The 22,788-nt window shown below is 37.7% G+C and overlaps 1 protein-coding gene across 7 annotated transcripts in view; it reads right to left on the minus strand.

The window, feature by feature from the left end:
• Window positions 1-22,788, minus strand: part of DENND5B (DENN domain containing 5B) — a 198,650-nt gene that overhangs the window by 49,287 nt on the left and 126,575 nt on the right. For 5 of the 7 annotated variants that reach the window (XM_047866470.1, XM_047866467.1, XM_047866468.1 and 2 more), the window contains 6 exons: window positions 21,932-22,163; window positions 17,329-17,479; window positions 7,735-7,828; window positions 3,535-3,666; window positions 1,480-1,632; window positions 534-612 (listed from right to left, as the gene is read on the minus strand). In XM_047866470.1, coding sequence (XP_047722426.1) covers window positions 534-612; window positions 1,480-1,632; window positions 3,535-3,666; window positions 7,735-7,828; window positions 17,329-17,479; window positions 21,932-22,163 — 841 coding nt within the window. The remainder of the gene's footprint in view (window positions 1-533; window positions 613-1,479; window positions 1,633-3,534; window positions 3,667-7,734; window positions 7,829-17,328; window positions 17,480-21,931; window positions 22,164-22,788) is intronic. The other 2 variants (XR_007153926.1, XM_047866473.1) reach the window with 1 other exon arrangement.

Genomic DNA, 22,788 nt, shown 5'->3' on the forward strand with positions numbered 1-22,788 from the left:
AGATGGTTATTTTACATAAAGAAAAATATGTATCTATGAACCCTATATAACTCTAGCTAAAGTATAACAACACTTCTAACAAGTGATGTCGTGCTGTAAACTGAAGAAGAAATATGACTCCTGAAGACTTTTGAGGCATATATACATATACATGTTTTTTTTTTCTGAAAGATTATTAATAATGGGTGTATAAAACTTTAAGGAAAAAAACCCAGGATACACTACAGCCTAACAGTGGTGAGAGTAAGGTATACTTGTACGATCCTTAACAATTCATTAGGGGTTTTCACATGTTATCTCATTTAATCAACATTATACTCTTATATAGCGTAACATTATTTTCCCTGTCTTGTGGATGAAGATCAGAAAGGTCAAGTGACTATTGCTCCTTCTGCCTTACCTCACTACTGGCAAAATGGGTAAGTTTCAGCCTGAGAGAGAGAGAGAGGAGGTATAGACAAAGCCGTATCCTACTGATTCTTCCCATGGTCCAATGCCACCAGTTCCGCAGAAACAAACCAATGAACTCTCACCTGGTGATTCTGCAAGATGCTCTTGTTTCTCTTCTCTGTCCTGAAACTGAATTAAATGTGACCACAAAGCTGACTTCCCCTGAAATTACAAGGCACAAAAAATTTTTCATCTTATAAGAACTAATTAATCAAAAAATAATTTCTTATCAAAACCATTCACGTTGAAATGGCCATTTTGATGTTTGGAGATCCAAGCTCATCCATTCTCAGCTGTGTAATATTCTGAGCAACTCACTCCTTGTGAAAGGAGGGTCATCCTTTGCCTCACTGAGAAGATTAGCAATAGCCTGGGGAAGGGCAACTAAAGAGACCGCCAGAAGTACGCATGGACTTCTGAACTTCAGCTCAGTTGTTATTTAATTGTATGTTTAGGACTGTCTACACTGGCCACACTAGTAACCACAGAATTAAAAGGCTCTAGCAGCACAGAGTGTATTTGTGTATATCCATATGCAAAATATGTTTGTGTGTATGGAATGCCAACTATGGAAGAAAAAAAGCCAGAGGAGAAAGAGAAGAGGGGAGGAAGAAAGAACATATTCACAACAGAAAACAATCAGAACAGGAGATAAGAGGGACAAAAACAAAGAAACCATTTGATTTTTTGCACCCTGAATAACTAGATACCTTAAAATGGTAAAGAAGGTTAATTCTGGCTAACGGATTTTTTTCCTGGACAGTGACGAAAGCAGACACTCAACAGGGGATATGGCCTCTGCAGTAAATGTGCTGTTTTATCCTCTTCTGTTTACCAGGAAAAGAGCCCCAAACCACCTCTTAATCATGGGTTGTATTTTCTTTTTCTGGAATTAAAAAGCCTATGGTGCATTTCCCGTTATCCTGTGACAAAGAAACATACCCTTTAATGTTTATCTTTTTCTCTTTGTGACATTTCTTGACAGGGTTCCTAACGAGCCACATCACCAGGACCTCCTGAGACTATTACCTGCTTAATCTGCAAGCCGTGGCTCCATATCCTTTCCAGCAGGTCACAGAGACTGGCGATCAAGGTGTTCTCCTCCAAGCCGGTTATGTTTGCTTCTCCATGGCCCAGTTCCACTGCTTCATGTCCCATCTTCTCCACCAACATGCGTTTTGTCTGAGAACATCACATGTGGTCACAAGTGTTATCCCAGTAGTGAAGTAAAAAAGCCAACAAGTCAACTACTAGATCAGAGACCTGGGTTCCTTTCATTACACCTTTTTAAAATTTTATTTATTTATCTATCTATTTATTTATTTATTTATTAAAAAAATTTTTTTTTAACCTTTATTTATTTTTGAGACAGAGAGAGACGGAGCATGAACGGGGGAGGGTCAGAGAGAGGGAGACACAGAATCCGAAACAGGCTCCAGGCTCCGAGCTGTCAGCACAGAGCCCAATGCGGGGCTCGAACTCACGGACTGCGAGATCGTGACCTGAGCCGAAGTTGGCCGCTCAACCAACTGAGCCACCCAGGCGCCCCTACATCTTTTTTTTAAAGATTATTATTATTATTTTTTTAGTAAGCTCTACACCCCATGTGGGGCTTGAATCCACAACCCCGAGATCAAGAGTGGCACACTCCACCTACTGAGCCAGTCCCCCATCCCTTCATTATACTTCTAATTGTAGATTTTTCATCACTTTGGGAAACGTATCTTTTTTTTTTTTTATTTTTTTTTCAACGTTTATTTATTTTTGGGACAGAGAGAGACAGAGCATGAACGGGGGAGGGGCAGAGAGAGAGGGAGACACAGAATCCGAAACAGGCTCCAGGCTCTGAGCCATCAGCCCAGAGCCCGACACGGGGCTCGAAGTCACGGACCGTGAGATTGTGACCTGGCTGAAGTCGGACGCTTAACCGACTGCGCCACCCAGGCGCCCCCGGGAAAAGTATCTTAATTTCTGTGGTCAAATAACTGCAGTAATATCACATATAGTTTTATTATTTTGTCAGACAAATACGGGGTCACTAGTGGGAGAATATGATACTATATGAAAGTATCCTCAAGTAAACATTTATGATGGACAGTTTTCAGAATACTAGCTTGAATAACTTTGGGGAATCACACCAGACCCAGGAAATGGGAAGAATGTGAAACCCATCCTGCCACTGCAACTAAGCCTCCACTGCCCCTGCACGTTGGCAGACTGAAGGTACCTGCAGTTAGCTTTGACTACACTTAGGCAAAAACGACAACACAAACAGCTCTAAATTTTTTCAGAACTCCCTAATCTGTGAGTGAACCAGGTCTCTTTTTCCTTCCTCTTTTCCTCTTTTATCTTGTCTCTGCTCATGAGTATGCACCAGAAAATAAAAAGGAAATAGAAATTAGTTTCAATTAAGCAACTTACAGCAGTCTTAGCTGCACTTATCAAATGTAAAGTGAGAGAGAATCTAGTTCTTTAAGGTCGAGACCATCTCTCTGATTCAACACTGTATGCTGATACTGAAACCAGTGTATATACTGAATACACAGAAGGTACTCCAGAAGTGACTGTCAAATAAAAGAATGGAATTACTGGCTAAAATGATGTCTTGAATTTTGTCAGTTTGTATTATCACCTTTGATGAACACAGCTATCTGAGAAGACGACTAGTGTGTTAATATATACAAACCTAACCTATAGCTAAGGTCTTCTTCCTCATGGGTATACATACATGATGGGCATGGACAAGGTTCTACACAAAAACCGTGTTGCCTTTCGCATAAGATGACCACATTCCTGATACAACTTCTGACTGGCTTACTGTCCTGTTCATGTTGGAGAAAAAGACAGCAATGGCTGAAGAGGTGAGAGAAATTGTGCAGGGCTCTCATGTCACTGATTCTATGGGCAACAGAGAACCCGTGAAAATTCATGACCTCAGTAAAGAGTACGTGAGGTTTATACCCCAGGAAAAGTTTTCTTCGAGGAAAGCTGCAGGCCCAGATGGGAGCTGATTCAGCTCATCTTAGCCTCACAAATGGAATTAACATGATAGCACACCGTCTTCCATCAGTGAGTAATACGTACCTTCATTCTACATTCTTTTAATAAGCCTTCTACAAATTTGCAGTTGGTCTGTGCAATCACTGCAGGAGAAAGGTCTGACAATTTGGGTTGCCTCAGGTTTTTTCCTAAACTTCGCGCCTCTTGCATATATTTCTAAAAATTAAAGAGTATTTTTAAATACGTAAACATCAGATACTCTCCTTTCTTAACATTACACAAACAAGTGCAGAAACAACAAGATGCAAAGAAGGCCATAAGTGTATTCATGCAATAGCAATTCAAGTTTTAGCGCCACCTAAAGGCAGAGGGCATTCGTACTCTCCTCACTTCCCAATTGTTAACCCCTGTGAAAATGAGGGTGACAGAAACCCCATCAGGTTAAAACACATTCAAAATACGATGGAATCTAATCTCATCTAGTTTAATCTTTTTACTGGGAATACCCGAGGTTGTGATTAGTCAGGAGCATGATGGGGATGAAAAAAATTGGGGTTTCTGGATTACTAATCCAAGGTTCTACAAGAAACCAGTGATTCTCAGATCACTGGTTTCCTCCTCTCCCCACAGATCGAGACTGAACACACTCCTACCCTCTTGGGCAGTGCTCTCCAACCCAACCCTTTGCTTTTAATCAAGTCACAACAGGGAAATCAGGAGCTCTAAAACCTGGTTGCAACTAATTTTATAACCGCAGGCATATTTGCTTACTTGTAAAATGGGCATAAAACATGCCCCCATACCTCACAAGAAAGACCATGAACTCACTCTGAACTTGTTTGCTACATTCCCCCCTTCCTTGCCTTGTTCCACAATCAAGAGAAAGTGGAAACATATTACTTTCAGAGAAAGTGATGGCTCAGAGAGTACCACAGAAATCCAGTCCACTGCTCTTGAGCTTTAGTTAGTGAATGTCCAGGAGAAAAAAAATCACTATGGGTGATTACCACAGGACGCTGGTTGTCCCTCTTCTTTCTGTGCCACCTGCAAAAGCTCATCTACATACTTTACGTTTGCATCAGGACCACGGGGCAGAATCTCCGCAAAGTCCAAGTGTCTTAGGACCATTTTTAGAGAATAACTACTCTAAGTGATATAGTAAAACTAGCAGTTTGTTGAGGGGAGAGAGAGATTGTAAGCCAGCACATCCTCCCACAGGCACATATGTGAAATCTATCTTTACTATCTTAAGGGAAGAATTTGATATTGTAAGGGAAGATGTGTAAAATCCTTTGCATTCTTTAAATAAAAGGGAGTTTGTACATTTAAAATATTTCCCTTTGGAAGACAAATAATCTGCTAAATCTTGTACAAATTTCTAAAAAATCCCACTGATTAGGGATTTGGCTGATCAGTGTACCTGCTACTGCATAAACAGAAAATGTTTCCTTTCTAGTGCAATCATTTTAAGGAAAGATTTTTAAAAAATGAATGCTACAAATACTTAGTTTCCATTATATTTGTGTCTATATTTTTGGCTTCAAATCTTTTTTAGAGGGTCAAAGAAAGAGGGAAAATTGAAAATGAGAGACAACTATCACCACCAGGGAAGCTAAGGGTAATAAGGTCTATCAAAACATCCTGAAGGTTAGTTTTCAAATAAATAAACGCAGGAAATGAAAAGCTTCAGCAAAACTCACCTGAGATACAAGGCAGAGATCCTATATGAGAATTATAACACGTGCATTTCCTAACATTTCAGGTGGTATAGATATTATCTGGATTATTACAAATCAGAGATAAAAGGCTAGTAAAAACAAATGTTAACTGGCAAATGTTAAAGGGGTTGTTTCTCCCCTGTGTCTGTTCTTCCACCTTTAGGACTTGTGCACATGCAGAGAGAACTACTGTGACTCAGTCCTCCAGAAGAGGGAAGATTCAGTCTTAGCTTAGGAAGAAACACTGGCTAGAAGGAGTGAGGAACACTGTCAGGCTAGAGACTAGAAACAGGTCTTGGCATTTCTGTTTTTTCAAAAATATATGAACAATTAGGTTATTAAGTAAATAACTGGATTAAGAATAAAGCCCTGTTAAAGTGTATGTTCTATTTTATAAATGAAAACAAGCTAGAATGGGGTTATCCTTTGACTGGTCATATTTACCAAGTACACAGCACATATGGGGCAATATGATTATCAGCCAACAGCGAATGCCATAGGGCCCAGTCTTCTCCTGAGCATCTCTGGTGAAGCCATGGAATGAGCAACATTCCTCGGACATGCACACAGAGGATAGAGGGGGTGGCAGGAGGCCCTTCCTCACAAGAAGTGAGGCTGCCTATGTACATTGCAAGAAATAGAGCACTTGCCTTTATAGTAAACAAGTGATGATAAAAATGTAATTTTCTTTGGGCCAGTTGGAGGAAAAGGTGTACTTTAAGGTGAAAAATGGAGAAGAAAGAGAAGTCTTTCACAAGGAATGTCTTTATAAGAAGTTCATTTTACTACTAAAAGGAAGTGACCCCAGATTTCTTCCGAGATTTCTACTATGCTCTTCTTCATTTCTGTCAAAGACAAAAATAACAAACCAGGAGTCCTAAGTTCCTCTTGTCCTCAGGTGAGGAGCTGTTGAGTGCAACCTGGTAAACAGGGTTATTGGGAAGAGGACCAGTGTGGCTATCAGCAGTCCTGGGCTATAGGCCCAGCTCTGCCTTGTGTGTCCATTTAACTTTGGGCAAGTCTCTTGGACTTCATGTAATGTTGGACAAGGTGACCTCAAGGGTTCCTCTTAGAACTAAAATTCTATACTGATGATCTGCTTTTCTTACCACATAAAATACAAACCAGGAAGAGAGGAAACACATTTCAAACTAAAACAATAAAAAACCAAACCAAAACAACAACAACAAAACCCTCAAAAAACAGATCAGGAAGTTCATTAAAATACTGTGGAGTAAAACCCAGCCAGAAAAGAAAAACTGTTCAAAAATGAATTATTTCTCCATTTCTGCAAAATACTTAAAGGGAGTTTGAACATTTAATATATTTCTCCTTTGAAAGAACACAAGTGCTACGTCTGGTCCCTCCACAACTCCCCCCTTACCTTCAAAATACCACTAATAAGGAATCTGAATAATTAGTTTTACCTGCCAAGAGTTCAGAATTACTTGCATTAGCACACACCACCAAGAAAAGGTATCAAACATAACGGGAAGTGGAGAGCAAAATTGAGGGGCTGACAATTCACGTCACAAGGTGATGTGAGGCTCTACAGCTATATGCACACACACATGTGGATTCAAGGACACCAAAGACAAGATTCAGGAACATCTGCAAAGCACTTTCAGGCAAAGAACATACCAGGCAGCACTCAGAGAAGGATTTTTTAGGAAGTCGTGCAGGAGGAGGTAGACCCTGATCCCACTCCCAGAATGCCATGGAGTTCTGACAGACCAAAAGTTCCCCGGAAGGCTAAGAGGATGGAGAAGTGCCAATGACAGAAAAGCGAAAAAAAAAAAAAAAAAAAGGACAGGGAGAAAAAGACCAGCAAAATGTGCATGCATATGATATAAAGTCACAGCAAAAGGGAGGGGAAAGAAGAAAATATGATAGCACAAAGAAAAGCACTAGACAGATTATGCTTCAATTTTTAAGAAAATGTTTAAAATCATAAATGTATGAACATTTCAACCAAAAAGCAATAGATATTTGGAATGATATTTTCTGCTTTATTTTACACATCTGAGTTTAGAAAATAGTTAATAGATCTTCCGATTGCATTTTTCTTTGATTACAATAACCAAAACTTACTTATAATTATTCAAATGTATAACTATGCTTGTATTTTTAAGTAGTACAAATAAAGCATAAAGATCTTAATTCAAAAATAATTTCTAAACACTTTACAAAATGGTGTCCACAATCCAAGGATAAAGCACAAGCAAATGCATCTTTATTCTAAGTTTAAATTATGCTTGAAACTTAAAATATGTTTCTTGTATACTTTTTCCCCCCACAGGAGACATACTGACCAAAAATGTATCCTAAACTTAGCCTTTACTTGATGTGGTACACAGGGAGACTTGTTTTAGGGCCGTATTTTAGGTGTATTAAAATTACAAAAAGGTGTTCTTTTAAAGTCAGTACAAAAGGATTACTATTTTAAAATAAAACAAAACCATTCTGTAAAGAAATCGGAAGAACTTGCACCATGACAACTGCTGAGCTGAGTAAGCCTAGTTCATGGCTCTTGTATGGAGGCGTCCTGGGAAGGCGGCCCACATACCTCCCTCAGGTCGTTGTCCAATCCAATGTGCTCGGAATGTTGGCGAAGGCGGTCTTTCCTGCGCTGCGCCGTGGCGCTCCGACTCACCCAGCGACTGGAAAAATAGCCGTACCCAAGAAGGTGCAGGTTAAAACAAACAACAAGAACGCGATCACTTATCTCCAAAATAGAAAAAATGTACTGTTTAAAAGACTAACAATACTTATTTTTCAACCAATTCTTTAAATATGTAATGTCTTTATTGTAATGTAATTAAATACCACACAATACACCTATTTAAAGCATACAATTCCAGCGGTTTTTATTATATTCAGAGACATGTAACCATCACTAAAATCAGTACTTTTTAAAAACTGAGGTTAAAAAAATACATAGTATCACCTCATAATGATCCTCTCCTTTCCACTTTACTGTCCAACAGAGCCCCAAACCCTGGATGAATACTATCGTGTAACTTCTCATACCTATGTAGATTAGTGGTTGATTTGTCATGCCCTTTATCACCTCTCTCCCATTCCCCTCAAAAACTGTTCCAAACCTTTCGCTTTATCCTCAAGGGCCTCCCCTCAATTGCCTGCCTTCTGCTTAAACGATGTATACACAGACATTTCATCTTTCTTCTAATCCCAAAGTATAAAATATACTGGCCATAGCTCAAAACTATTACTGCCACCTGTAAGAAACTCCTTGACTAATTCTCTCTTGCTTTCTTCAACCTGCCGCATTAACTATCTCTTTCTTTTATTTTTTTAAGTTTATTCATTTTGAGAGGGAGAGAGAGTGTACAAACGGGGGAGGGACACAGAGAGAGAGAGAGAGAGAGAGAGAGAGAGACAGAGAGAGAGACAGACAGAGAGAGAGAGAGAATCCCAAGCAGGCTCTGCATGGTCAGGTCAGTGTGGGGCCCGATGTGGGGCTTGAACTCACCAACCATGAGATCATAACCTGAGCTGAAGTTGGACGCTTAAGCAACTGAGCCACCCAGGTGACCCTAGTCATCTTTTTCTGAATCTCCAATTTTTCTTTCTCAACTGAATAATTTCTCTTCAGCTTACAAGCATGCTGGTCTCTCTCTTGACCCTCTACAGTTATGTGTAAGTTTCTTGCTTCACTCTTTCCTGTAAAAATTCTTAAAAGATTACATATAAGGCTTCTATTTAGTTACCTTTGGATGTTCGGTTTATCTCAAATAAGCTTCCCCCGACAATGCTCTTGAAGCCATTTATATCCTTAACTGTCATATCCAATGGCTATCATTCAATTCCTAGCTCAACCAATCTCTCTGCTACACTTAGTACCATCTTATAACTCCAGCTATTTTCAACTAAGTCAGTGTTTCCAATGGGGTCAGTTCTGTCACCTTTGAGCCTTTGTCCCTGAAGTTTCCTCCCAATTTCTATTCTTTCAGATAGCTTCAATGTTATACAGAAAATGTTCTTTAATTCTTCCAATTCTAAACTGTCTACCCTTCTTATACTCCCCAATTTTATTACCTATCACATTGTGTTACAATCACTTATCTCTATTCCTATAAAATCCTCTCTACTATAAACTCTCGAAGAGCTGGTATGTCTGTCACTGTTTTTTTGGCAGTCTGTACATCACCTGGACTTTCTATAAATACACTCTAAATACATAATCAGAAATCCAGTCTAACATTTAGGCTTACAGACATTCCTCACAACCTGTATGTAATAACAAATTGTTTCCTTAATCCAAGACTCATAGTTTGGCCTTTAAATGTTCCTAAAATTAATGTGTCTTCTATTCCATATACATGTTTAATGTATAAATTTTCCAAAAAGCTTTTGAGTTAATAACAGATCTTACAACCAAGAGTTAATCAGGATCAAGTAAATGTGCTCAAAACAACCTAACTGTTCAACAGTAGGGGGTGCTATATAATGAAATATGTAATCATTAAAAAAGTTGCTAGGAATATTAAGATAGGAGAATGTTCATGGTACAATAATGAGTGGGGAAAACAAACAAGATAAAACATTGTATAAATAATCTCCTAATTTTGTGAAAAAGTAAACATGGACATGCACACCATGATCTATGCAATGGAAGAGCATGACAAGAAATGTTGACATCTCATGGTGATGGCATTATGGGCGTTTTAAAATTTACCCTATCACTTTCAAGTATTCTAAATTTTCTAGTGAGCGTATATTATTTTAAATCAAACCATTTTTAAGAATTTCTCAAATCTTGAGTTATCATCCCCATGACTATGTATTCATCACACTTTCTAAGAGTATCTACTCTTGCGTATATTCTTGATAGCACAGAGCTATATAAATTTAAAAAAATGAATTTATACTTTGGCACTCAGGAAAAGTCATATTGTATTACTGACAGTTCATTATTTTTATTTTTTTATTTAATAAAGTATGCAATTTACAAAAAGCTTAAAATGAGAATGCAGCTTCTTTTGTTGCTTTTAAGGTAATTTACGCATGCCTTTGGTTTCAAGCTTCTGAATCATTTCATTTCAGTCTGCTATTTAGAGGAACACTGAATAATTATGATAAAAATGACATCAAGAAAGGTAGTCCCTCTTAAAATAGTTTAAAAAAATAGGTTTTAAAATTTAAAAAATTAAATAAAAAAATAAAAAAATAGGTTTATATTGGGACAAAAAATACCAAGTCCTAGTGATAAATCGTTGAAGTGGAGACCCTGGAAATGTCCCAATAACAAAGTATTAAAGTAAGACTGTAAAAAGGATACAAAAAAAACTGGGGTGACTGAGAAGGAAGATCCAGAAAAAAAGAATATTAAGGCACTGACAAAGAAAGATTCTTCGCTTGATCAAACCTTAGTTAGGCTTCTGAACCTTCTCCTAGGTCACTCTGTGCACTTCCTTATAAAATCCAGTTTTGACAAGAACGTTGCTAAGTCAGTTTAGCAGGAGAGCCCCCATCCTCAGTATTTGATCATTCTCAATGTCTGATCAGTTTCTTTTTTTCTTTTTAATTTTTTTCAATATATGAAATTTATTGTCAAATTGGTTTCCATACAACAGCCAGTGCTCATCCCAAAAGGTGCCCTCCTCAATACCCATCACCCACCCTCCCCCCCCTCCCACCCCCCATCAACCCTCACTTTGTTCTCAGTTTTGAAGAGTCTCTTATGCTTTGGCTCTCTCCCACTCTTTTTTTTTTTCCTTCCCCTCCCCCATGGGTTTTTGTTAAGTTTCTCAGGATCCACATAAGAGTGAAAACATATGGTATCTGTCTTTCTCTGTATGGCTTATTTCACTTAGCATCACACTCTCCAGTTCCATCCACGTTGCTACAAAGGGCCATATTTTGTTCTTTCTCATTGCCCTGTAGTACTCCATTGTGTATATAAACCACAATTTCTTTATCCATTCATCAGTTGATGGACATTTGGGCTCTTTCCATAATTTGGCTATTGTTGAGAGTGCTACTATAAACATTGGGGTACAAGTGCCCCTATGCATCAGTACTCCTGTATCCCTTGGGTAAATTCCTAGCAGTGCTATTGCTGGGTCATAGGGTAGGTCTATTTTTAATTTTCTGAGGAACCTCCACACTGTTTTCCAGAGTGGCTGCACCAATTTGCATTCCACCAACAGTGCAAGAGGGTTCCCGTTTCTCCACATCCTCGCCAGCATCTATAGTCTCCTGATTTGTTCATTTTGGCCACTCTGACTGGCGTGAGGTGATATCTGAGTGTGGTTTTGATTTGTATTTCCCTGATAAGGAGCGATGTTGAGCATCTTTTCATGTGCCTGTTGGCCATCCGGATGTCTTCTTTAGAGAAGTGTCTATTCATGTTTTCTGCCCATTTCTTCACTGGGTTATTTGTTTTTCGGGTGTGGAGTTTGGTGAGCTCTTTATAGATTTTGGATACTAGCCCTTTGTCTGATATGCCATTTGCAAATATCTTTTCCCATTCCGTTGGTTGCCTTTTAGTTTTGTTGGTGGTTTCCTTTGCTGTGCAGAAGCTTTTTATCTTCATAAGGTCCCAGTAATTCATTTTTGCTTTTAATTCCCTTGCCTTTGGGGATGTGTCGAGTAAGAGATTGCTATGGCTGAGGTCAGAGAGGTCTTTTCCTGCTTTCTCCTCTAGGGTTTTGATGGTTTCCTGTCTCACATTCAGGTCCTTTATCCATTTTGAGTTTATTTTTGTGAATGGTGTGAGAAAGTGGTCTAGTTTCAGCCTTCTGCATGTTGCTGTCCAGTTCTCCCAGCACCATTTGTTAAAGAGACTGTCTTTTTTCCATTGGATGTTCTTTCCTGCTTTGTCAAAGATCAGTTGGCCATATGTTTGTGGGTCTAGTTCTGGGGTTTCTATTTTATTCCATTGTTCTATGTATCTGTTTTTGTGCCAGTCTGATCAGTTTCTACATCATCCATAACCCCCCAGGTGATGTCTGATCACCCAGGCCTGCCTTCAGCAAGAATCCTGTTAGGTTGGTTTAGTCAAAATCCACCCCTCACCTTACTTTTGATGTTTCCTCTTAGTAAGTTTTTTTCCACTCTGCTACTTGACTATAAATTCCTACTTACCACATATTGTATTTGGAATAAAGTTCAATCTCCCTCTCTCCCACTGCAAGCCCTCAGTGCAACGGTCCCTACATGGCCCCCCTTGAATAAAGTGTGTCTCAAATCTTCAACAGGTACCATGAATATTGTTTTTCTTTCACAACTCTGAAGCAGAATATAAACACCAGATGATAAATTTATATAATAAACAAAGGGGAAGTATAAGTAACAAAATGTATAAAGGGCTGGGGGCTTTGGAAATAGCCCTGTAGCAAAAAAGGTCAGTAAAACATAGTAATATTTGTTCAGGAATTTAAAAAATTAGGGTTACTGGACAGAGTGGGTCAAATAAATAGTAAAAATAGACTATAAAAACAAGCCAATGCATTTATATAATAAATAAAGAAAAGGAGACTACAAATGGCAGAACAGTTTCCTTGGCAGGCAAAAGTGGAAAAGGCTTTAGGTAAAGAAAAGGGTAAATATTAATTTACATGATATAACTAGCATCTCACTATACACTCCTGTGGAACAAAAATTTTTAATTTTGTTTCTATTTTATTTTCAAAACAAGGAAATGATCATCTGCTTGAGAAAATTATGATGAACTATACCCATTCCTGGTCTTGTCAAGGAATTATTCTGTTCTTTTCATTATTAAGTCTCATTTACTAAGCATATTGTTGCCAAAGATGATCACATTCGCTGAAATACTAATGATTGCTTATTTGCTTTTGTTTCAAAAGCAGCCTATGAAATTCTAATAGTTGGTCAGCCATTTGCAGAGGCATGGTTATAAATCTCTTTATCCTGCCATGAGTTCTTAGACCTTTTCTCTTTCAGACTACAATATACCTGAAAATGTAATGCTTAGGGCTCAACCTTGGGATTATACACAAGATTAAAAGCAAGAAAATACTGCAGTAAGATTTTAAAGTTGAAATCTTCCCTACTTAACACTCCCTACTTCCCTTTTCTGCTTTATTTTTCTTCACAAATCTTATCACTACCTGATAGGTTATTTATTTTACAAATTAAGTTCCTTTGTCTCCTCCTCCTTGAAAGCAGGGACTTCTGTTGTTTTGTTCACTGCTAAATTCCCAGTGAACAGGACAGTGTCTCACATACAGTAGGGGTTCCATAAATATTTGCTAAATAAATGAATGAACAACCTAATGCTATTAAAAGGAAATACTATTTAAATGAAATGAAAACGATTTAAATTAATAGTCCACTAATATAAAAGTAATTCATACAATTAGGATATTTTATAAGCATAGGAAAAAACAAGTAAGCTGATGACTAGTCTGTTCTGATGGAAAATTCTCATTCATTTCTGAAAAATAGAATATTATATCTAGTACAATCATCTGGAAGGTTTGAACCCCCATACTGGTCAATATGTCTTAGCACACTTTTAAGTTCAGTGTTTAAAAAAGCAGGAATAGGGGCACCTGGGTGACTTTGTCGGTTAAGCATCTGACTCTTGACTTTGGCTCAGATCATGATCTTACAGTTTGTTGAGTTCAAGCCTCGCACTGGGCTCTGTGCAGGGCCTGCTTGGGATTCTCTCTTCACCCCCCTCTCTCTCTGCCCCCACGTCCTCAAAATATATAAATAAACTGAAAAAAAGGGTTAAAAGAGCAGAAACACTTCTTTAATGGAGGGCAAACCCCTGCAAATTAACGAAGTAAGGTAACATTTTCAGTCATTAGCTATTTATTTCTATCTTGTAAGCAGCACATTAAATTATCTCCACAATCTTCCTTTCCAAGATCTTAGTATAAATACTTGCATTTTCTACAGGAGGGTAAGATTTCATTGTGAATACATAACTTTTCCACCTTCCTCATGAATCATCTTCCACTACTGACTTCATTGAAGTTTAGACAATCTATTTAAATAAAAGAGTTTAATCAAAGTTTTAAAAATTCTTATTTTTTTAAGATTTTATATTTAAGTAATCTCTATACCTAAAGTGGGGCATGAACTCACAATCCCAAGATCAAAAGTCACATACTCCACCGACATAATTTTTTACTTCACTGTACAGCACTCCTTTTCCAAATATGTAAAAGGATACTGGACTGAAGACTTTCCAGACCTCCAGGCTTTATGAATGAGAATTCCGAACTCGGTCCCTGGAGTAAGGAGAAATGAGTTCTAATCCTAACTTTGCCAGTAACCCAATCTCAGACTTCTACCAACACATTATAATGCCACTGTCTTCAGGGTTAGGCCATTTGATCTCAACCACTGCTTCATGTAGTTCTTCCCTAGGAAAGATGGCGCTTAACATGTACCTTGCTCCTCAGAGTATTATCTTATCTTCTTTGGGGCCACCCCTCCTAATAGAGTCCATTTTAAGGTAGAAGTGAGGTATCTGAGGGCTCTTTCATTGTGGAAGATCTTGTTACACTGGGTACACAAAATGTAAGTGGCAGTGAGCCACCTGAATTTTCAGAAGAGGCAAGCAGAGAATTCAGTGAAGGGAATAAAAAAGAAGTAGAATTATGCCTTTTGACTAAATGGCCCAAACTAAATAAGTAAATAATATGAAGGTTCTTGAAAGATGGCTTAAAAGTAAGATGTTTCTTTTGGACTATTTGCAAAACTATGTATGTTACAAAATTTTTGGTACTTACCTTTTTTCCTCATAGTGCACCTTTATGTTCAGTATTTTAGGTCACTCAAAATTTCCTGGGGGCTACCAAAGCACAGTTTCCAACTCCAAAAGTAAGACAAGGCATGTGTCACCCTTGTTTTGGAGTAGCTGAGCCAGACACTATGTGTAGGTGATGTAACAGTTAAGGGCCTGGGCCCTGAATTAGCAGACCTAGGTCTGAATTCTAGTTTTACCACTTCTTAGGTGTGTGGAGTAAGTTGTTGACTCTCTCTGAAACTCACTCATTAAATAGGTAAAACAATGGAGGTTTATATATAGGGGTATGCTTATAAAAATGAGCTAATGTACTCAATGCTGTCAGCAGAGAAGCCAGTGTAGAATCAGGTTAATATTAGTTATCAGCAGATCAACTCCATAACCAACCCTGTGTTGGCACAGAGAAGGCTCCACTGGCAGAAAAGGTATATTTGAAAGCAGAAAAAATATGGTGATGAAAATTTCTAAGTTTTCCGACTAAGAGCTGTAAAGGGGTATATATTTATGAATGATGAATACTAGACTCTGAAAGGAAAAGAAACAGCAATGCAAACAGTACTGCAACTGTGTGATCCATGCACAGCATTTTTTCCCTTTAATATGTCTGCTCTCACTATACAGCTTTCTCACATTTGGAACTAAATGAATTAATAATTCTGACACATTTTAGAAACATATTTAAAGGAACACCTTCAGGGGGACCTGAGTGGCTTAGTCTGTTAAGTGTCCAACTTCGGCTAGGTCATGATCTTTCAGTTCGTGGGTTTGAGCCCCATGTCGGGCTCTGTGCTGACAGCTCAGAGCCTGGACTCTGCTTCAGATTCTGTTTCTCCCTCTGTCTCTGCCACCCCCCTCCCCCCACTCTCTCTGTCAAAAATAAATAAACATTAAAAAAAGTTAAAAATAAAAAAAATAGGGGCGCCTGGGTGGCGCAGTCGGTTGAGCGTCCGACTTCAGCCAGGTCACGATCTCGTGGTCCGCGAGTTCGAGCCCCGCGTCGGGCTCTGGGCTGATGGCTCAGAGCCTGGAGCCTGTTTCTGATTCTGTGTCTCCCTCTCTCTCTGCCCCTCTCCTGTTCATGCTCTGTCTCTCTCTGTCCCAAAAATAAATAAACGTTGAAAAAAAAATTTTTTTTTAAAAAATAAAAAAAATAAAGGAACACCTTCAGCTAGGAAATTAGTAAGGATTTCATTCCTTTCAGGTTATTAAAAATAGAGTATAAGCAGTACAAACACAAGGATACACAAATATTACTGCATATACATGCACCCCAACAAATTCCAAATACCACAGTACCTAGCTTAGAATAGTGTTTATTAAATTAAGCCAAGTGTTACCATCACATATTATAAAGATAATTTACTATGTTTTCCTTTTTCCTGACCAACAGAGACAGAGACAGAGACTGGAGTTAATACTGTTACAAGTTAAGGAATGCCTGAAGCCAGCGCTGGCCTCAGCACTGTAAGAAGCAAGGGCGGCTCCTTTCTTAGAGGTCTTGGGAAGGAGAAGGACCTTGCCAATACCTTGATTTTGGACTTCTAGCTTCCAAAACTATGGAAGAATAAATTTCTGTTGTTTTAAAAGCCGCCAAGTTTGTAGTATTTTGTTATAGCAGTCCTAGGAAACTAATACAGATAGTGAAAGTATCATTTTTCTAATTCCATTAGATGGCATTACATTTGGTCATTTAAAGGGAAACTACTCCCACGGGGCACCCGGTTAGCTCAGTTGGTTAAACGTCTGACTTTGACTCAGGTTATGATCTCATGGCTTGTGGTTTCGAGCCCCGTGTCGGGCTCTGTGCTGACAGTTCAGAGCCTGGAGCTTGCTTCCGATTCTGTCTCCCTCTCTGTCTGTCCCTCCCCCACTCATGCCCTGTCTCTCTCTCTCAAAAATAAACAAACATTAAAAAAAATTAAAAAAATAAAAAATAAAGGGAAACTTCCCAAGCACACACTACTTAAAAAATGAAAAATATGTCTAGTCTTTAGATTTTTTACATGATGGAATTAAAAGTCAAATACTCATAGAACGTCAATCCATATATTTTTAAAAATATGTATGTATGTATGTATTTTGATAGTAAGAGAGTTGCGTGTGTGCAAGCAGGGGAGAGGGGCAGGGAATCCCAAGGAGGCTCCATACTGCCAGCACAGAGCCTGACACAGGGCTTGAACCTACAAAGCATGAGATCACAACCTGAGCCAAAATCAAGAGGTGGATGCTTAACCGACTGGGCCACCCAGGTGCCCCAATCCATATTTCAAATGGGTTGTTTTGGTCTTTGGAAAAGTAATCAGATCGATAAGATAGTTAATGGTTACAATGCCCCATTAAAGTTGCACAGCATTGTACCTACCCTTCATTATCCCTTCAACCGACTATTCAAGTGAAGAACGTGCTTACTTGTTATTAGTTGGTCCTGTTGCCAAGACATCAGACTGTAGCTTTGGAAAGAACCCTTGCTCATATTTGCCTTGACCAATTTTCATATCAAGCAGATGTGGGTGGATTGCAGTGTGATCCATTTTCATTAGTCGTTGCTCAATTGATTGGGCTATAAATTAAATTTATAACAAATTAGAGACATTTCATTGGCTAAACCTTAAAACAATGCTTCCTCCACTCATGCACCAACAAGGAACTCAATCTTTCTGACACTCTAAAACAGATTTTTATAAAAGTTCTTTAGAAATCAGTGTAAATATAAAAAGGTTAATTTTAAGTAAACACTAGATGACTAATTTTCATGGTATTTTCTGCCTTTGTCAATCGCAGAGCAGCAGGGTTGAAAAATCTATAATTTAGTACTAAAACAAGTCTCCCCTAAGTGGAATACTCAATATTTTAATACTTCAATATTAAATATTTCAATACTTAAGAAAAATATTTTCTTAATGAAAATATGTTCTAAGTACAAATTTAAGAAAATGATGCAAATAAAATATTGTCCTTCAAATGAAAGACAAGGAAGGAAAAGCAAGCACAGTAGCTTTTTTTACTTTTATTTCTTTGTACACAGACCCATTAAATACTCATAGTTCTCCATTTGTAAAAACAAGAAACTATGTAAGGTTTATGACTTCACTTTTAGCAACACTCACATTCTCATTAGTAGGAGTCATTTAGGAGTGTTTATTAGATCAGGAGGGGTAATGCAGAGAATAAAATAAGCAGGCATTTAGAAAATGTCCAGAGGATAAGAAACTGGCCTTCTGAAGAATAAAATAGGCCAAAGTTAAAAGATAGGAATTACTCAAAATTTCTATTTAAAACTGCTTAAAGTTAGGAGATTATCTCAAAGACCCAAGAAATAGCAAATGATCTCTCTAGTAAAAAAAAAATCTGATCTTAAATGTTTTTATGAACTGAATTTTCAAGAGAAAATATATTGGTGAAGTGAGACTAGGTCTTTAATCCTTTAGATTACCAAAAGGGGAGAGCAAGCAGTAATTGTGGTTGTGTGACAAACAGATCATACTGTGGGAACTGCTAATCTTGGGATTTAAGAGAAGTAAAAAGGTATTTTTATAAGTATTTCATGGAACCAATTTATTTTGCCCGGTTCAATACCAGCAGATTGAGTACTGCTGGTTATTCCCCATACATAGTCTTAAAAACTTTCCTTTTGAGTGGAAAGTTTTTTGAAAAAAACTTTCCTTTTGAGTGGAAAGTGGATCTGTCCATGGCATATTCCACACTTCTCAAAAGAACATGCTTAATACCATCTTGTGTGTGGTTAATGTTTCACCTAAGCCAGTTGCTTGTGTCTGATGACAGCAGTGAGGGATACTTTGCAGAAGTCACTATTATCCTCTAGGACTAAAACTTCACAATATTAGGTATCTATCTCAAACTTCCCTATTTTTCCTTTATAATTCAGAATAATTTATCCAAAACTTCTTGAATTTCATTTTATTTTTAATGTGTAACTTCTAACTTCTCTTAAAACACAGTCCATATGTTTTATGTTAGGCAAAAGAATGCCATGTTTTAATATGAAATGATATTTAAGTTTTCAGTGATGCCCCCTGGCTCTTCACAACCCTATCTATACTCTCAGTGCTCCTAATATTTATAAAACACTTAATTAACAGATGGTTTAGGCAAAATAAAGCTTAGATTCATGGCATGGAATTCTCTGAAGTCCCTGCCAATTTTATGTTCCATGAAATACTACAAAATTCCATCTCTGCCAATGAATGCTTCTGTTCTCATGAAAGGGAAAAAAAAGGTAGCTTCAGTTTTTCCGCTGGATTTAAAATGACAGAGAAATCCATCTGATACTGAGTTATTCTCCTTTAGTCAGGAAGCTTTTTGAAAACAAAAATCATGATTCATAATGAGTTACTCTAGGGTTTATATTTAAGATTGCCTTGGGAGTGTAACGCAATGTTACTTTTCAGTAATTATACCACCAGTGAATACTGAACATTTAGAAATTATTAAATGCCTGCTTTGAGAGGTCACGGGCTTGTTAGATTTTCAAGGTTTTGTGCCAATACTCATTTTCTGTGATTGGTAAGAAAAAAGAAAAACTCTGTATTACTATCAACTTGTCTTTCTGCACAGAAATCATGCGGTTCTGGTGCCACAATATCAACAGCAGATAGCCTCTGCCTAAAGAGTTCACCTGCAAATCAAAATTCTTTTTAGTTAGAGGCAAAACAAAAAATAAAATCAAAACAACAAAGGACAAAAAAATACCCAATAAAAGTCAATAATAAACAACAAATGCCAACCTCTATACTTTTGTTTGGGGTGGGAAGAGGATAATTTTACATGATGAAAGAAATAACTGCACCATTTATGGGGGATATAGACACAGTCACAGCCAGCTGCCTTCTTTCACTTAAAAAAAAAGTCTTTTGATAAATTAGGTTCCTGGGAGTCTAGTGCTTTAGTCTAATCACATTTTCATATGTTAAACCTATAATGCTGTATTTTCAAGAGTATTATATAATTTCTGTGATGATAGTGGGAATGTCAACCTCTTTGAGGGGCTGACAGAAAATCTATTTTAATTGAAAAGATTTTCTGGAAGCACACAAATAAAGGAATCAATGCTTAGCTCCATTAAAAAAATTCTGTCATGAAGGTTGGAATGAAATTTTCTCAACAAGGCATTATATTATTCACATGGCTATTAAAGCACTGAAAGTCATACTATTCTCTGAATAGGCACAGACAGTTTCATTCATTCCACTCCCTCAATTTCCAGAAATATGGAGGTAACTGCCATTTCCTGAAGGGGCTCCAAGGATCTACCCTCCTAAGTGGGAATAAAACAGAATGATGTTTCAGCATAATCATGAATTCTCAAAGAGACCTCTTAATACTAAAGACATCATTCACATACTTCTTTCCTTAAATATGCTACAACTATAGCATCACCACTCCTGTGACTTTGATCTATTTAAATAAAGTGAGAAAGGCAAACATGGAGGCAGAACAAAGAAACTCTTTTCCTGCTTCTTTTTGCTTCAGCAAAAAACTTGCTCTCAAATAGCAACTATGCTTGAAGGGGAAAAAAAAATTAAAGAAAGGGGCATTCAGGTGATAGGAGGCAGTTTATTTGGCAAAGGAAGTGTTAGGAACAAGGTAGAAATGTATAAAATTGTGCGGACTGGTACACTTCATGTTTCTTTACTAAATAAACATCTAATGTGGTAGTAAGGCTTCAGGTGCTAGAATCAGTCAACCCTGAGTTCAAATCATGCTCTATCAATCACTAGCCAAGCAACCATAAGCAAGTTACTTAACCTCTCAGCTTTCCCAACTATAAAATGAGGACAGTCATAAAACAGAAATAAATGTTTCTGAAATAAACCCCCTCATTGTTAAGGTCAAATCCAAAAATGCATGTGATATGATGTCTGGAACATAGTAAGTACTCAGAAAATACTATTAATATGTTTATTTATTTAATGGACTACATTATTGATGGCCAAGACTGATGGTTCTCTCAGGGAAAAAACTGGTGTCAGGGTTGGGGAACCTCTAATTTTTTTTTAATTTACCTTTTTTTTAATGTTTATTCATTTTTTGAGAGAGTGAGCGAGAGAGGGAGGGAGGGAGGGACAGACAGAGCACAAGTGGGGGAAGGGCAGAGAGAAAGAGGGAGACACAGAATCTGAAGCAGGCTCCAGGCTCTGAGCTGTCAGCACAGAGCCCGATGCAAGGCTTGAACCCATGAACCGCGAGTTCATGACCTAAGCCAAAGTCAGATGTTTAACCGAGCCACCCAGGCGCCCTAGAAAAACCTCTAATTTGAATATAAGAATTCAGAGATTTTAATTTCAGTAAATGAATTCTAATTAATGGCACCACTAGAAAGTAAATAAATTGTTGTAGTTATGTAAATTAGGCAGCATCTCAGATTCACTATTTTAAATTAATACTTATTTTTCTTTTAATGAAGAGAAAAGAGGTGAGAAGTAAAAAGGCAACATAAACAGCAAGAAAGAAATTTACATTTTTTCACTTAAGGCAATAAAAGAGAATAAGACAAAAATCATAGCAACCTTATGGTTATATTCAAGTTTTCACTGTTTTTCCTCTTTTTTTTTATTTTTTTATTTTTTTTTTCAACGTTTATTTATTTTTGGGACAGAGAGAGACAGAGCATGAACGGGGGAGGGGCAGAGAGAGAGGGAGACACAGAATCAGAAACAGGCTCCAGGCTCTGAGCCATCAGCCCAGAGCCCGACGCGGGGCTTGAACTCACGGACCGCGAGATCGTGACCTGGCTGAAGTCGGACGCTCAACCGACTGCGCCACCCAGGCGCCCCTTTTTCCTCTTTTAAGGGGAGAGGAATGTCAAATAGGAATAGGATGGACACTAATTCACAGAAACAGAAGGAAACAAAAGGATAGAAAACACTTGATAGAGTATAAGGATTAATCATGAAATCTAAAATTGAAAATTAATTTTCAGCTTATAAGGCCAACAATGTGTAAAAAGAAATCATGAATTTTAAGTCAATTTTAAAAGGTGTGACAAATGTACCTGCTTCTTTTAAAGTGCTGCATTTCTGATAGATAGATGTCCTCAAGGTGGGTGCCCTTACATTATACAGTCTTATCTTCTCAATCCGAGAGTCAAAGACCCGTAGCAAAGAATCTTTCTCTTCCCACTGAGACATAATTTTATTATCAATAAAGGTAGCAAACATCTGTGTTTCAATGAAGCGTGAAAGAAATGGCAGGTAAGGCTCAGGCTGGTCAGACAGAAAGGAAGCCTGTAATGAGATAATTAGAAATTATTAGTGCAAAGACACTATCTTAGTACTACATGGTAAATCTGAAAAATATTTGTTGCTGAGGTCATTTAAAAAAAATCTTGTAACATGCAAAACTGATGCATGAAATTAAAAGATTTTTAAATTCACTTTTCCTTTTAAAGTCATGGAGTTTAGGTGACTTAGTCCTTTAGCCTTTCAAAATTAATTTACATGCTGAAACTCATGATCATTATATAGAAAATAGGGCATAATTAGTGAAAGATGGCGGATCAGATGCTGCCATATCATCAACCATCCTCTTCACTTATCAATAATTTTTGACCCTTTTTCTAATGAGCTATGATTTTTTTCTGCTCTCTATTCCTAGTCTATGCAGTATACCTCTGAGTCATAAGGCACTGACATGATCAACGGATACGACTGTGATATATACATAAGTCATAACCTTCTAAAAACATGGAATTTGTGCCTATGGGTGAAATCTTTGTTTTTCAAGTGGATGTTTTTCTAGGCCCCAACACTGTTCAAGACTGATCAAGACTGTTCAAGACTGTTCAAGATCAAACTCCTTCCAGACCTGTGCTGATTGAAGAGTCTGGGCCTTAACTAAAACAAGTATTGC

The sequence above is a fragment of the Prionailurus viverrinus genome, chromosome B4 (genome assembly GCF_022837055.1).
Source record: "Prionailurus viverrinus isolate Anna chromosome B4, UM_Priviv_1.0, whole genome shotgun sequence".
Taxonomy (NCBI): domain Eukaryota; kingdom Metazoa; phylum Chordata; class Mammalia; order Carnivora; family Felidae; genus Prionailurus; species Prionailurus viverrinus.